The 13198-nt window shown below is 42.8% G+C and overlaps 1 protein-coding gene across 2 annotated transcripts in view; it reads right to left on the bottom strand.

Moving 5' to 3' along the window:
• The window catches only part of cntnap2a (contactin associated protein 2a), a 315624-nt gene that overhangs the window by 185824 nt on the left and 116602 nt on the right, over window positions 1-13198 (bottom strand). For both annotated transcript variants that reach the window (XM_072450653.1, XM_072450654.1), the window contains exon 2: window positions 8839-8949. In XM_072450653.1, coding sequence (XP_072306754.1) covers window positions 8839-8949 — 111 coding nt within the window. The remainder of the gene's footprint in view (window positions 1-8838; window positions 8950-13198) is intronic.

Genomic DNA, 13198 nt, shown 5'->3' with positions numbered 1-13198 from the left:
AGGATAGCGGTGATAGAGTTGGGGAGGGAGAAGGCGAGGTATTCAAATGATGAGATGGATGGAAGGTTGAGGTTCAGTTCAGTGATGGATGTAGATTTTTTATGAATAACAGCAAGACCTCCCCCACGCCCGGAGAGGCGGGGTTTGGCAGTGTAAGTGTAGTTGGAGGGAGTGGCTTGGTTGAGAGCATAGAAGTCCAGGGGCTGTTGCCATGTTTCACAGAGGAGAAGCAGGTCAATGTTATTGTCCAGTAGCAGTTCAGATATAAGAGGTGATTTGTTGGAGAGGGAGCGGCAGTTCAGCAGTGCAAGGGAGATGGATGGGGGCGCGGAGATGGATGGGGGCGCGGGGGGGGGGGGGGGGGGGGGGGGGGGGGGGGGGGGGGAACTAGTCCAGAGTGAGGGGATAGGTGAGCCGTCGTTGGAGTGTTGGTTATGGGAGAGACCAGAGCCCCGGTGGATGTAGCGGGGCCGGCGAAGGATCCCAGCTGAGCTAGCTGCAGAGGCGGCAGCAGCTGGGAGACGGTGGTTATGGTTGAGGAGGTGAAGGTCAGCAGCGGTGTAGGTGAGTAGGCGAGAAGTTGGTGGAGCGGTGGCCTGGAGGCGCGGGAGTGATAGTCCGAGGAGGAGATGGAACGTAGCAGCAGATGAGAGTAATCCAGTTAGTATGTTGGCGGTGGCTAGAAGCTGGTTAACTAGAAGCTGGTGGGCAGAGAGTTGTGAAAAAGCAGCAGTGGACCGGGTGTTGAAGCTGGTGGAGTGAGTGGCCTTGGTTGCCCCAGACCTTGTCTGCACGGCAGGGAGGCCCCGCGATACCATGACGGACCTCAGCAGGTGTTAAGCCAGCTGTTAGCTGGCGGCTAGGGCAGTAGATAGTCCAGGAGTGAGGGAGGAGATGAGCGATGGACGGTGCAGTAATGTCCGATGAAGTTAAGGAACAGGGATGTAGACAGAAGACAACACAGAGACGCGAACAAAACAAAACAATGGAAACGACTAACAAAACAAAGACGTTGGGACAGAAGCGGCAGTCCACATACCAGACACCGGCGTTGCTCTAGCCCAATCAAGACGCATTTGAGTCCAGTTTTGTGACCAGATCGCCCCCGTCTGTGGAGCGGGGAAAGCAGAGAAACGGGGCTGTACCTTGGTTGTATGGGGCTGCTTTTCTCCGGGTGGAGCCGGTGCCCCGCTCTCCGTGTCTGCTCCTGTGGCGGGCTGGGGCCACACCTTCGCCCAGGTACAGACCTCCGGGGCGGCGGGTGCGGTAGCGCGGAGCCGGTGTTCGGGCGTGGAAACTCCGGTGCAGCGGAGGAGAAGCGGTGCCGCGTGCGGCTCGTGGCGGTGCGTGCCGCTCGTGGTGGTGCGTGCCGCTCGTGGTGGAGCCGGTGTTCGGGCGTGGAAATGCCGGTGCAGCGGAGGAGAAGCGGTGCCGCGTGCGGCTCGTGGCGGTGCGTGCCGCTCGTGGTGGTGCGTGCCGCTCGTGGTGGAGCCGGTAACAGCTATTCTTATTAAATATCTGTCATGCAGTTGGTCAGTGGTGTCCATTTCCGGTGTCAGTGGTTCCTAGTGGAGCCCCAGTCCTCTGCTGCCTACCTTTGCCCGTCAAAGAAGGTGTGTCTGAGTGTGGCTCAGTGCGGTTCATAAGAGTGCAGCCTCCAGGTCTGGGATTAGGTCTTTGGGAGCTTGAATGTAGGCAGCCTGCAGCCTCACAGGACTGTGGACAGAGCTTGCTTCACTCTTCAGTAAGGATGCATTCTTAGTTTACACAACCATTGCTCTTCTTGTTTTCATTTGAAATCAGTAGAAAAAATATTTGTCCAATATATTGAACAATACTTCTTCACAGTATAAAAGTGTTCCCCCTTATGATAGTAATATCTCTAAATTTTGAGATTAAAATTAATTTGAGATAATTCACCCAAATTCAATAAATACAAAGAGTTTTTAGAGTTTTTAAACTAGCGGGATAACTTTATCCATAGAAAAGAGTAGATTATTATATTATTATAACTCACAGTAGAGTTATAATCTTGCCTCAGACAGACATCTTACCAGAAAAGGCTGTCAGAAAGCACAATAATGAGCTACACAAATACTACTTTTGGTGAAATTGTCCCAGTGCCCTTTAAAGGTCTGCACTACAAACACACAGCAGGATGGCTTCTGAGAAAAGTGAGCAAGACGCCAAAGAAAACAACAATGTTTGGGACTCGCTCCAAGTCTGAGGCCGATGAGCGCTACAGAAGATGACCCAGATAACCCAGCACAGTGGCACTGCCGCTGCTACAATGAGGAGCTCCACTGCACAGGCAACGACTAAGACAAATGCACTTTACTGATAAGTACGAACTCCTTCAGGTTTGGAGTGGAAAAGAAACAGTTTGAGAAGGAAAGGGTAAAGAAAATACAATAATCAAGATAATTAGGGAAAGAGTGGTACAGTGTAACGTTTCTGGTGGACACCATCTGCTTAGTTCAATGTAAGTTTTAGCAATAATACATTCATCTGTAATCAAATAGATGCAGGATGGAGACGTTTGCCATCCAGTGCCATACAAAAAAATCCAGGCAAAGCAATTACATCTCCATGAGACAAACCAGAAAAGTTACTTAGTGTACCTTTAAAGATCAAGGAAGGATGTTTTTATGTGGTAAGATATACAGTTTGTAAGAGTAAGTAGAATATCATGTCCTGAATTTATATAAGTCAGTTCATTTGGCTTAGGACCAAATTGGGAAAATTGGGTGATCGTATTTTCAAAACTGCAGCTCTTGTGGTTTATTTATGGTCTGCAGTGATCAGTAAATATCAACTGTATTGAGGAAATAACAGTGATGACCAAGCAACAGATGAGGCAGGTGGGATATCAAGACTTGTTGAACAAGTCACTGTATGGAATATTGCATGGAATAAAACTGTTGTTAAAGCTGCAAGCATATTGACACATATTCAAGTAAAAAAAGTTTGGAGCCCTCAGATTTACTGGTTTGCCTTTCAATACAATTTTTGGCTGCACAACATATTATGGACTTCTTTATCCAGCCTAGAGGTCCACTCTCTGGCTTGCACCTCTTTCATTTTCCACAAAATGAAGAATGTTTTGGAAGGACGCTGTTTGGTAGTGTGGACACGCAGCTTTGGAGAAAAATGACTTTATCAACACACAGTGTACATGCAATACTACTACTGTAACTTGGGAGTTAGGATTGTGCAAAAGAAGTAAGAGATAAGGTGGTATGTAGCAATGAAGACAAGAAGATATAATGGAAACAAAACAGAAATGCATGTTGGGGAATTATAGATAAAACCACTGTCAGCTAATGCAGTCTGTACAACTATATGTATCTTCTGTATATCACACAACAGGCATCTTTATTCCACCTTCAAACTGAAAAATACATGACCTCAGACAAGGGTAAATCTCACTTGAAAGCTCCATGTGAAGAAAATAAAGCTGTTTGTTCTGCTGTCTCTAATTGTTTCTAGCATTCCTCAGTCACGTTGTCAAGGCTGTGACTCCCACTTTTGAAAGCTGCTACCATGGAAGTAAAAAGGCACGAAGCAAGTAGAAAGATATGCTCAAGTGGATTTTGTGTGAGCTTATTAAGACCCTAGATCTAATAGATGCGACTGAAGGAATGTGTGAAGTGACGACTAGCTATTATGAATTTCGCCAAATATATTCCGCATATGTTAGTTGTTTCTCATCCAAACACAACATTAACACAAAGAATCTTAATAAATGAAGACGCAAATATGCCGGAAAAGAGATGCGGCACAAAAACAGCTGGTTAGCCCTCTGCCAGCGCTTCATCTTTCTGTCATGAGGCAACAAGAGCCGATGGAGACAGAGTAATTTAATTAGCAGCAGTCCGCCGTTATCGATGGATGACTGCGATGGCAATGAACACAACAACAACTTTCCATGACGACTTAGAAGAGACGGGAGAAACCTGGCAAGGCTCCGGGTGCTGTGGACTTGAATGAAAGCGCATTTTCAAAAACTTTGGGAAAAACTCAGGAGAGTATGCATCATGGATACAAGAGTGAAGAAAAATACATAATGAGGTCTGCGGTGAAAGAAAAGGGAGGACGGACTGAGAAAATGGAGTATGGGTTTGCGGATGTTACTGTAGAAAATAGAAATACAAAATGAGACAGAGAAGAGAAGAAGCCAGGAGAAAAGAATGTGATGGAAGGTGCGCTGAGAGCAGACAGGAGCGGATGGAAAAGGAGAGGGCGGAGACAAGAAAATGGAATATAAGGATCAGTGGCCACGTGTTTGTGATTAGTTGCCCAATCTCATGCTTGGCCACATTGGCGTGGTACAGAAGCACATGTGTCTGCCCGCTGGGGATTCACACTCACAGACACACACAGACACACACAGACACACACACACACACACACACACACACATACAGACACACACACACACACACACGCACTTTCACTACAAAAGATATTCATTGTTCTCTCCAGGTAGAACGATTTGTTCGACGCCAACATTATTCTCTGACACATTTTTGGTGAAGGAATTCAGAGTCAATCTAAGGAATGTATGTGTTAATTTTCAATGGAAATAATGAGATGCATACAACACAACTGCAGCTGCTTATTATGATTTAGAAATCAAACTTGTTGTTGACGATGTTCAAAAAAATTGTCTCCTCACGACACTGTGGCCAGCTGCACGTGGAGCCTGGCATGTGTGCTGGCGCCTTAACCACTCCACCACCAGGCAGCACTCATAAAAAGTATTTTATACTAGTTAGACTTCACAACTGCAGTGCTTTCAAGTGAGAAATGGATACAAGGTCCTAATTCAGGAGTTTCCACCCAGTTTATCCATCCATCCATCTTCTTCTGCTTATCCGGGGCGGGTCGCGGGGGCAGCAGTCTAAGCATGGACCTCTTCCTCCAAGTCCTCCGGGCGAAGGACGCCCGAGAGACATAGTCCCTCCAGTGTGTTCTGTGGTCCTCCCAAACCAGGACATGTGCAGGACCTGTACGTCTCCAGGACTCTGGGACGTGCAGATTGGATCACAGCAGGTCGGATCCCTTCTCACCCTGGACACGGACTATTCGAGCCACTCCCCTCAGGCAGGAGGCTACGGTCCATCCGGACTAGAACGTCCCGCCACAAGAACAGTTTCTTTCCCTCTTTTGTTGTAATGAACAGTTCCTAAACACTGTCACTTTAACCATAATTTAATCAATGACTCACTGCACTTTCTGCACTACATCTCTGAATTTAACTGTACATTTTGTGTACATAGTAAGCCTATTTTTACTTTTATCCTATAGTAGATTTAATTTTTTTTTTCTCTAATGCATGCCCTTTTTGTTTTTTTACATGTTGTTTTATTATGTTCATTGTTTTATGTTTCACCGAATCACTAAAGAAAGTTTCTATGTTTGTGAATTTTGTTCATTGGCAATGGCAAAAAACCTTTTCTGATTCTGAAGATTATAAATGAAATTTCTGCCAAAATGTGAGGACACCAAGGTGAAGTTTCAAGGTTCATTTTTTCAAAGCTGACATTTGCACTGCTACAAGCGCACTACGTAACGTTTCTGGTGGTGGGGCCACGATTAGATTTTTTTATTGATCAACAATACCTTGAAAAACGCCAAAAATTCTTAGTGTGAGTCGGTTCATCTCTCCAAAGATTTGACCTGTAACGTGGCTATGTGGTTTCATCCTTCACAAGCAGGTAGCCCCCAGAAAAACAGGGCATCTATAGAAATATAACCTTTATTCATGCCTTTAGTAGTACAACTCACAATAGTGGCATCGCTGATCTTTTATGGACAGTTTTTGACTTTTTTTGGTATTGCTTCATTTATTTATTTGTTTCCATCCATCCCTCGTTGTTCTGAGCTCCACATCAATCACTCCTGCATGAACTACAAACTGGGCTGTGATGTGCACTTCAAGATCATGTGCAAGTTACCCCACTGCCTTTGATTAAAAATTAAAGCAGTGGCCATAGCCTTTGGACATGGAGATACGTGTCAAAGTGACCTTGGCTTGAACTGGTGGAAAAAGAGTTTTATAGCCGATGCACAGCAGTTGACAGATTATCTAATATTTACTTTGGAGATACATCAAATATAACTTGAGTTTTGTCAAAGAGAAATCAAAATACAAACCCTCAGCAGTCTTACTGGAATGGGCGCTCTGAGGGAAATGTGCAAATAGTGAACATTTCCACAATTCTCAGTTATAGCCTAGTTATATCTTCATAAGTTAGTAAATAGATTACACACTATCAAAGGCCCATAGTATGTTACGTGGACTTCAAGCCAACCAATAGAAATCTGTGGAACAACATGAATTAATGAATATTTCCAAAAGTATTTCTAAAATGAAGGACCGATTGACAGTTGACAATAGACTCTCAGCTACACCCACAACACCCCCATGCTGTAACATGAATACATTACCTCTAAGCCACATGGATACACACATAAGCCAAACTTAGACCTGTAATAGCTGTCAGTATCCACAATAACAGCTGATTTTTTGCCTTCCCTGTTCCATTGCACAGGGCGATTGGTGTAGATTAGCTCGTCAGAACACACTCATGTCTGGAAGCAGCCTGTACTCTGGTATGTTTCACTGAAATTAAGGCTGTCAACTCCAGGAAGAATAGCGGTAGCACGCTGCAGCTAATGGGGCTCCTAATAATAAATTAAAAAAAACAACTGACATTTGTTTTTATTTTGTCTTTGCGTGCAGTATGTGCTCAAGGACACTGAAGCAAACACTCAGACAATGTTTACAAGTGAAGGTTTGTCTGCCTTAAGCTCAAACAGTGTGGGGGCTGTGACATTAAAATAAATGTAAAATGTACAGTTGCTGCAACAAAAACAAGGTTTACTTGCTTTGGCCGGAATGTGTCCAGGTATGGCATTAAAGTTGTCCATTTTACATGTATTGAATTATAGATTTATATTGCTGAAAAAAACAAAAACTTGTAAAATATGTGTAGATTTAATGCTATATTGCGCAATATTTTAGGCAACATGATAACATCACCATGCAGATAGGGGGCAAAGCCTTCACCAGGAAACTTATCTAAAGCACCTTTAATCTTAGCTGTTAAAACTGAGACGTACAAGAGGTTTCCCATTATCAGATTGCTACGGCCCCCTGTCCACGTGTACTTTTCATTGCACGGTAGTTTGTGCTTATCTTGTCAACTAGATTAATCTTTTACAAGATACCAGACGTAAGAGGCACAAAATGAGCCTCTTCCACACAACGTTCCTTTTGAAGAAATAAGGTGACGAGCTCAGTCACCCAGGAGAAGCTTGGAGTATAGACGCGGCGCCTTCATATTGCAAAGAACAGTTGAGGCGGCTCTGAATTCTGTTCCAAAACAGTTAAACTTAGACAGGCAAATTTCATAATAAACTTGTCTTAATTAAAAATACTGTGAGTGAGAAACACTAACGAAAGCATTTACATCTCTGTGAATACTCCACACATCCAATTTTAGCCTGCTCCTGTCATGTGCTGTGGCTCACCAGGTGATAACCCTAGAACACAGTCATTACGGCATTAAGAGGAGTGTCTTATCATAACCCTTTCTGCATCTGCTCTGACAGTATTTCTATGGGTATGATTCATGCGTAACTATTTTTGTGACATTTAAAACACTCGTCACCATGTTGTTCCTCTAACCATTGCACTGTCGCTCCGGTCTTATGAGGTGTCAAGTGTATCACAGAATCCAGATACGAGACAGAAAACCCGGTCTCACTAGAATATGTTGGCTCCTAATTACAAGTCAAGAGTGACAAGTGGTGCATGGAGGAAGGAGAGCAGAGCACTTGGGTTTTGACAAAAATATTCAGAGCTAAATTCAGAAACAGTGAAATGTTGAAGTTTGCATTTACAACTGCTGTGGCTGAAATCCCTGCTGAGACAAGGGCTGTCAGAAGTAGACATTTGAATGTGAAGACATTGGATGCTATTTGATAAGCCATAAGGTATATTTTCTTCTAGGGAATTTGCGTTATTAGTCATTGTCAGTGGCGCTGTTCAGAACGCCGAAAGAAACACAAAGATTCCACACAAAAATACAAACAAATCACTCCATTTGCAGAAAAAAATAGAAAATACACTTAATTATGTATTTCTAAAAGCCACAGGGCAGCGGTATATCCTGTAGCTCTGCTTTGACTGCTTTGATTTAATTACACAAGAGCACAAAGTAACAACTTTTCAATTATATTAGCTTACTCATATATTGCACATGTAAGTAGATGAGTAAACTCTAGGGAAAAAAAGTCAAAAAATCATCGCGACAGCTGTGTAGTGATCAATATCTTCTTTAATCATCCTTTCCCAGATAAAAATAGATATTATCAAATGAATTACTTTCTCTGAGTCTGACAAAATGAAGTGCATCTTTTTATGTGTGTGCAGATATCCTTTTAGGTCATTCAAGTTTATCAATCGCTGTCAATTTTCATCCCTTTATTTGCACTCATTGTCAACGCAGCTGTCGCGTCTCTATACGACTGTAATGTATGAGTGACTGACTGTATAAGCATAAATTGGTGAAATTGTCTGGCATTGCCTCCGAGTCATGCAGATAATGACATTGTAGAAAGTAAACGAGGAGAACTGAACAATGGAAGGAAAAAAAAACAAAAAAACATTCTGAGTGCAGCTGTGTGGCTCTATGAAGCGTGTCAGGCTACGAGGGCTGAGGCATTTACCTTCCACTGTGTCATTGATAAAAATTGGCGATAAAATATGTGCACTCATGTACTTTTACTTGTCTTTTATTCATGGTTAAGGTGTATGAGCGAGTATACCTCCTCTCCTGTTGAGCTTGGCGTAACCCGGGGCATATCCATTGGAGAACACAGATGAGCTGGTGAAGGCTGTGTGCGACAGTGAGGAGGCCAGGGGCTCATCACACTTATCTGTGAGAAGGAGAGAGACAGAGACAGAGGGGAGAGGGAGCAAGGGTGAGCAGGAGGAGAGGAGGAAAGAGGAGAAGGACGAGAGACAAGAAAAATTGGTTAATGTGCTGCCCGCTGGTCGAGTAGTTTAAGCCGCAGCACATACGACATGACCTGCTAAAATGTCCAATGTAAGTCCTTAAAGCGCATAATTTCTCCCCACCTTTCTACTAAATAGTGCAAACTACCGACATAGTCCATACATTTATTTTTAAGTTGTAGTGCAGTTATTAACATTGACCCTTTTGGTTACAATGTTAATTTTTGTTGTAGACTGAGTATCGTATTTTAAGAATAAGAATACTATAAGTTGCACCAGCCAAAAAATGCATAATAGAGAAGTATGGAGTATGAAATGCGGTTGCAAGTGTGAAAATAACAAATAATATCACATATAAGTCGCTCCGGCGTATAAGTATATAAGTATCAGTATAAGTTGCACCCCAGCCAAAACTGTGAAAAAAGGTGCGACTTATAGTCCGGAAAATACGGGTATACACAAAGTATAAAAGCTGAAAGCAGATCAAGTAAACTGTGTAATGTTAATATTGTAATGAGAAGTGTCAATACGTGTCGTAAAAAATGGCAAGATCTATCTCCATTTACAGTATGAATGAGATAAAATAAAGTGTTAGTATGACACTTGCAAGATTTGATTCTGGCTGAAGCATACTGTACTAGTCTTGCTAAGTAAACATTACAACATCTTTCAAATGGAAATATTTAATTGAAAGAGCCATGTTTGTTTTAACATCGTATTCATGAGACATGAGAGTAAATGTGTGAGTCTGTAATTGTCAGTGTCATTGACCTATGTGGCAATTGTCTCTAACACCCACGATTGAGTTGAATAAATATTACAATGAATATAATATTACAAGTCAATATTGCGTGACACACGGTTATTGTGAAGCTATATATATATATATAGATCAGCGCAGTAAATGATAGGGCAGCGATGAAAGCAAATCATCATTCAGCACATTTCCAGGGCAAATACATTGAGCTAGTCATCAGAGAAAAAACATTAGAGCAGCAGTTTTGGGTCACAGAGGCTGGCCCCCTGGCACAACTTTACAGCGGGCCCGAGGGAGGCGGAGGTCAGCTCCTATCACACTAAAAATCAATCCGAGAGGGCTTACTTTTGATCCAAATGTTTCCCCTGGACACTCACCAATTCTAAAAATGGCAATTCAATATGATGAAGTTATCGAGTAAAAAGTTGAATGCAATGCATATTTTACCACCCAGAGTTTGTATTCTAAATCATAAAAAAACATTTATTTTGTATTTCCTCTTGTCGGAATGGATGAAGTGTAAAAGCGTTGAGTAGCCAAGAGGAAAATGGAAAGCAGATCAGCAGCGTTGCATCACTCAATCCGTGCTGACCTTGCCGCCAAACACCCAGGAACGGAACTCTGAGCAGACCTCAGGCTAGAAAACTGTAGCAGCCTGAACTAGATACTATATAATACAGAAATATATACACAACTCGAAGAAATCAGAGAATATATCTATTCGGCAAATGTGAACAGATTTTGACATGTCCAAATTCACGGACATAAATATACACAGGTCAAAACAACAACCTACAGGTTAACAGATCAACTATTTTAACCTCTGAGTAACAGTTCTCCAAGTAATCATAATAAAGTTATAATGCTCCAAAATCTGAACCTTAAGACAAGTCACAATATAAAATGTTAGTGTTAGTGTTGAATTACAATTTTACAATAATTCACCATCGTTAATACAATGGCCAAACAACACGTGCTTTCCTTCACGAGTACCATTCTTCACTAGCTTTGTGAAATCAACCCGTCTGAATGAAAATAATAATAAAATCCCAACTGGTACTAGTTCAGATTCTCGCCACTTCACAACCCCACATGCATATCTCTCCTTGACAGATGTAAGAATACAAATCCACACAACATTCAATTCTTGACTTTTACTCCACAGACACATCAAGTCTTCCACTACATTAGGTTTCACACAGAGAGCTATTGTGAGTGGTCTGTCAGCGCAGAGCTGAGACAGTCAATATCTCCTGACAGGCGGCACAATCAAAGCCTATGTGTTCCAGGTATGTGATTGTTTTTGTCTGTTCCACTGTTTGGGAACAGTGGGGATGGTGTTTCCAGTGCTCTGGAGAACAGACAGTCCTCAAAGAGAAAATCAATCTTAATTGGAAGCGAATGCAGAGGTGGAATGAGTGACAAAGACAATGTTTGAGGTGCACTATGTATGTGTACATAAAATTACCATCATAACTCGGGTCGTCTACCAGAGGCCTGGGAGCTTGTGGGTTCTGCGAAGTATCTTTGCTGTTCCTGGCACTGCACTTTGCTGGACTCAAATGTCTGATGTTACCTTTTTGCCCGCTTCAAGTCATACATCGCCAGTCCCCAAGAAGCTCCGGATCACTGGACTTAATGACTACAGGCCTGTGGCATTGACATCTGTAGTCATGAAGTCATTTGAGTGCCTGGTTCTTCCCCACCTCAAGTCCTTCATCTCCCCCCTGCTGGACCCCCTGCAGTTTGCCTACAGAGCCAACAGAACTCTGGACGACACCATCAACCTGGCACTCCACTTCATCTTGAAGCATCTGGACTCACCGGGAATCAATGCCAGGATCCTGTTTGTGGACTTCAGCTCTGCATTCAACACCATCCTCCCTGCTCTGCTCCAGGACAAGCTCTCCCAGCTCAACGTGCCTGAGGCTACGGTCCATTTGGTCCAGAACCTCCCGCCATGAGAACAGTTTCTTTCCCTCTGCCGTTGGACACTTCTTTAACACACACATTGTCGCTTTCTGCACTACATATGTAAATTCAACTGTAAATTTGTGTATGTATTTAGCCTATTTTTAATTTTTATTGTTATTCTTATTTTTTATCTTATAGCTTATTTATTTTTTTTTATCCCATAGCAGACTTAAATTATTTCTTTTTTTGACTTATTTATTGTTCATTGTTTTATATTGCACCAAATCACCAAGACAAGTTCCTATGTTTGCAAATTCTGTTCAGTGACAATGGCAATAAACCCTTTTTGATTCTGATTCTGATGTTATCTGCTGTAGCATCTCCTCCAGTTTCGTGGTCACTGCCCCGAGTGCTCCGATGACCACTGGGACCACTTTCACCTTCACCTTCCACGCCGTCTCCAGCTCTTCTTTGAGCTTTCCTTTTTCCTGATGTTGCCATCACTTTGTATTGCCACGTCAACCACAACATCTTTCCTCTGATGTTTATCCACCACCACAATGTCTGGTTGGTTTGCCATTACCATTCTGTCAGTCTGTATCTGGAAGACCCACAGGATCTTGGCTTGGTCATTTTCTTCCACCTTTGTTAGTGTTTCCCACTTTGACCTTGGGGGTATCCATATAAGTATATGTATGGGCTTACACTGCACAATTTTTGAGCGGATATTGACACAAATTTTAACTTGGGCTCCTCTGTTCATCTGTGTCGTGCAGTGTACAGGGGTTGCGAGCTGCAATCACCTGCTCAGGATGAATGTACGACTGCTGATCGTACGGTCATAGGGATTTGAGACAGGTTTGATATTTGTTGTGAGTCGTAGGGTTCGAGTGCTGCTGAGGTTGAGTGAAAGCGGTGTGGATACAGTAAAATACAGCTGCTGGTGGCAGTAAACCCGGCTCTGAGAGGCTGGAGCGGAGCCAGAGAGACAGAGGTGAACATAAGTGCCTCTGACCCGCTTCCGAACAAATCATCGCACACACGAAAGCCAGAAGCCTCTGACTTTAACGGTTTGCAAACGGGTTTCAATGTTGTTTAAGGAGATAAAACAAAACTGCATAGTGAGAAGATGTTGGGACCACAGATGTCTCTACAGGGCTGCACATAGGCATCCTCTGTCTCGTGTCCCTTGTACAGTGTGAGCAGGTAAACATACATGTTCATCGAGAGCTCAGGATCTTCTCATATGAGATTTAATCACAGTGTGAATTTAGTAATTTGGAACGACTTAAAATTTTACAAAATCGCACAGTGTATGCCAATCTTAATGGAGGAGATTGGCCATCAGTCTATCCCCAGGGGTAGCTATGGCTACAGTAGTAGCTTACCACAGCTCAGTAAAAGGAAAAACACTAAATTATATTTCAATCAACCACAACAAATTCCTTAATTATAGTAATTTGAGTAACTGGATTAATTTGATCTACTCACTTGGATGC

Source organism: Eucyclogobius newberryi, unplaced genomic scaffold (genome assembly GCF_026437365.1).
Source record: "Eucyclogobius newberryi isolate DKJ021-1_F unplaced genomic scaffold, fEucNew1.0.hap1 SCAF_18, whole genome shotgun sequence".
NCBI lineage: Eukaryota > Metazoa > Chordata > Actinopteri > Gobiiformes > Gobiidae > Eucyclogobius > Eucyclogobius newberryi.
Note: the sequence above shows the minus strand (reverse complement) of the source record. Positions and strands in the feature narration are given on the sequence as shown.